The sequence below is a fragment of the Trachurus japonicus genome, unplaced genomic scaffold, assembly GCF_045865225.1.
Source record: "Trachurus japonicus isolate A0001 unplaced genomic scaffold, Traja_1.0 AP030767.1".
NCBI classification, from domain to species: domain Eukaryota; kingdom Metazoa; phylum Chordata; class Actinopteri; order Carangiformes; family Carangidae; genus Trachurus; species Trachurus japonicus.
In genome coordinates, this window is record NW_028220900.1 from 1,229 (window position 1) to 5,194 (window position 3,966).

General features: G+C 39.7%; 1 protein-coding gene across 1 annotated transcript; it reads left to right on the forward strand.

Annotated features, from left to right (window-relative positions):
• Window positions 1-1,019: 1,019 nt before the first annotated feature.
• LOC146960013 (isopentenyl-diphosphate Delta-isomerase 1-like) lies at window positions 1,020-3,122 on the forward strand. Its single transcript, XM_085772705.1, has 4 exons — window positions 1,020-1,250; window positions 2,356-2,528; window positions 2,620-2,712; window positions 2,836-3,122. Exons 1-4 carry the CDS (start codon window positions 1,102-1,104, stop codon window positions 3,000-3,002), a joined length of 582 nt encoding a protein of 193 aa, XP_085628831.1. The 5' UTR covers window positions 1,020-1,101; the 3' UTR covers window positions 3,003-3,122.
• The last annotated feature ends 844 nt before the right edge of the window (window positions 3,123-3,966 follow it).

A 3,966-nucleotide genomic window follows, 5' to 3' on the forward strand; every position in this document is an offset into this window, starting at 1 on the left:
GTCTGTATCACAAACTAAAACTGTTAAGTTAAAAGTGTCACTGATGTAAATGGTTACAGCTTGAAGTGGCGGTGAGGGATTGAAAAATATTGAGATGATCTTGAAAAAGTCTTAAGCCTCTATGGTACCATGTTACCACTTTTTGGCCTGTCACATCTCCACAATTCATCCCATTTAATGCTGTAATACTTAAAAAAAGAGAGGAGACCTTAGAGAACCAATAACAATGCTTTAATTTATCACATGACTTTCAAGAAGCCATACTGAAACCCTTTTTTGCAGACTTTTTCAAAGGAAACAGGTTTGCCATTTTGCTCCACTAAAACGGTCTGAAAACATACAGTAACTTCCTGGCCCTTTTTCATCTGGAAAAAAATATATTTACACTAATAGATTAGTAAAGTTTAATTTTTAATAGTTCCATGCAATTTATTTACTTATTAAATAATGGAAACTTGTTAAAATGCACCTGATGCCCGAAAGCAACAACGTACCATTATAGAAAATTGCAATGTTGCCTTGTTGAGGCAACAGTGGACCATTATGGAATCAATATTGCATTATGAGACTATGGTAGTGTGTGTTTAGGTGTAAATATAATGCTCAAAAACATATAATTCATCATAATTTTGTTTTTTATCCTTAATAAATGTGATTTTGGATGCAGTAAAGTAAACATCAGGCTATTATGATGATGATGAGGAAGATGAGAGTGACAATTCGGATGAGGATGAGGCCAGTGAAGGTGAAAGTCTACAGAGACTGCCTGGTGTTTCTAATACAGTATATGATGAACCGTAATAGTACAATGTTGCCTACAGGCAAAAAATCCCCAAAACTTCCCAAAATAAATAATTTTTAAAAATGTCTTTAGATTATGTTTATTTAGTCTATTTTGAGACATAAAAACACTCCAAACATTTTTTCTCCCACTGGCATCATAATGCTACCATAGAGGGTTAAAAAGGTATTAAAATTAACTTCTAGATTCCTGTATAAACCCTGGTATGATCCTGATCCTGACTGAGTGAACTCCAGTCCAGGTTTTACCGACACCCGCAGCTTCAACCCGTGTGATTGGTTTTCTGTTTCGGTCAGGCGATGGTGCGGGCCGTGTGGGCGGTGCTTAGGACAGTAGTGTCTTACCACGGAGCCGCTGCGCTGAAACCAAACGTACCTGCTGCTGCACCGGGGATCAGAGCCGCCGCTGCCCGCTCACCTGTCACCACCTGCCGCAGAGCTTCATACAGGTAAGCGGAGGGTTTTTACCTGCTGGATGTCACGGTTTGATGAAAGAAGCTGCAGCTTATTAAAGTGCAAATGACCCCGAGCTGAGCGACTAGACTGTGCTATTGATAGCTGATGAGCTTATGCTTAAACCAAACTGCAGCAGCTTGTTTGTTTGTCTTTGGAGGGAGAGAGAGGGAGAGAGAGTCCTGCTGCCAACTAACTCCGATTAATAAAACATCTATTTTAATTCTGCTCTCCACGTGGTCACAGTGATAAAAGAAACCATGAGTCCATATCCTTGAAGGTGCATTTACAGTGTTTCCATGCTACTCTGACATGCGTGTTTTATTGTCCCAGATCAAAATGCAACTATAAACTGTGATTTATTAGATTATAGCCATTTAAATAGCCTGCTTGGGCACTGGGACTTTTAATCTCTGTGTTGATAGTGGATATAATGTTCTCAGTGGAGCTTTTCATAATGTAACATACAGTATGGTTTGTAACAGTGTCACTTTGTTATTGTTCCCCTTTTTGTCTTTATTTATATTACTGTATCTGTAAAAACACCTTGTAACTCTATTTATAAAGGTGCTATATAAATCAAGTTTATTATTACTTTTATTAGAGGGCAGATTAGTCAGTCATTTAAAAAGTTCCAGACAATATTCTTCTTATGTTGTTTTGAATTAAAAGTAAAAGGACAAAAGTATAAAACAGTAGCAAAAAATGATGTAATTCGACTTAAACGAGAAAAATACTGAAAAATAAAGAATATTTCTTGTCAACAGAATAATGTCTTTGATCAATGTTATGTAAATTCTAGTTCATGTCCATTGAAATCCCCTGGAATAAAAAAATCAAGCAGCATCCGGATCTTAATAGATTCTTAACAGAATTGTGTTTTTACAAACCTTATTATGGTTTGTAAATACCACTTTGTCACTTTGTCATTGTTCTACTTTTGTCCTTTTACACTATTTTATCTGCAAAAACACAATTCTGTTAAGAAAGGTGCCATATAAATAACGTTTTTATTACTATTAGTGGGCAGATTATTCAGTAATTTAAAAAGTTTCAGACGATATTAAAACAATATTCCTCTGTTGTTCACCTGTCCTGCAGTCAGGTGAGACACCTGCAGTCGACCGTTAAAATGCCCGAGATCACCACCGACCACCTGGACGAGAAGCAGGTGCAGCTTCTGGCTGAGATGTGCATCCTCATCGACGAGAACGACCGCAGGACCGGAGCCGACACCAAGAAGAACTGCCACCTGAACGCCAACATCGACAAAGGTTGGTACAATATCTCTGTTAGTACTAAACTACCTTTTCTTTTTTAGATTTATAGTATACCTACAGTGAATTGTGTCTGTGTTTGTTTCAGGTTTATTGCACCGAGCCTTCAGCGTGTTCATCTTCAACAGCGAAGAGAAGCTGCTCTTACAGCAGCGCTCCGACGCCAAGATCACTTTTCCAGGTCAGCGTTACTTACTTACAACAATAAACCCCCTCTGAGTTAAACCTCTATTAGCACCAGTCGCAGCATTAGTATCTTAACATCTCTGTCTCTGTGTGTCTGTGTCTGTGTGTGTGTGTGCAGGCTGCTTCACCAACACATGCTGCAGCCATCCTCTGCACACAGACAGCGAGCTGGAGGAGGCGGACGCTGTCGGAGTGAGGCGAGCCGCTCAGAGGAGACTGGAGGCCGAGCTGGGGATCCCCATGGAGCAGGTCAACACCAACACACGTCCTCCTGCGCTGATTTGATTTGATTTGATTTGATTTGATTGAAGTTTATTTCGAATATATATATATATATATATATATATTAAAAACAAAGACAATAAGACAAAAGATTTAACATGAGATATAGAAATTCATATTCGAAAATGAGTGAGAAGAAGTTAAAGCAGAAGTAAGCGATCCGGTCGTTTTGGCTAATGCTGCGTTCCAGGCAGGCTTTTGAAACCGTAAATTACAGCTTCAAGTCACAACTTACGACTTTGTAGCGTTCCAGGCAACCCACTCGTGTTTTTCCGACCTGTTTTACCTGTGAAAGTCACTATAACGGCCACTCGTAACTTCCGACCCGTGAACTCGTACCAGATCGAACTGGTACGACTTCACAGGTCAGAAAAACACGAGTTACGGGCTGCCTTGAACGCACCATAACGTCTTGTCAGCCGATGGAGTTAGCAGCCCCCGCCCTCGTCATGGATCTATTGGTCCTCGTCCCTACGTCACCACATTCAGGCGCATCCCTTGGCTGCACACACAGCCCTGCATGCCGTTCTCTCTCCTCATTGGATAAAAATTGTAGGATACGATAAATGTTTTCTCTTCGGCTCAGAGCAGAGCAGAGTGACTGACAGACCCGTGTTTCGGTCCAAACACTCTATGTAAGTGATTGCTGTCGGAAGATATAACTATTTAAGACTTATATTAACACAAAAATATCGCTTACTTCTGCTTTAAACTTATAAACTCCCACCCCCTCTCCTAAAATAATGAATACTACCTAAACCTATCTAATGTTACAAAAGATGATATAAGTTACATATACACCTAACACAGAATTTATACATACATACATGTACCTACACAACACATAGGTACATGCGTCCCAATTCGAATACATCCATACTTACAACTGGCAACGGATTTTCATATAATGGCGGCAGATAGAGTTCACTTTTGAATCGTCCAAAAACGCACACTATGAAACATCCAG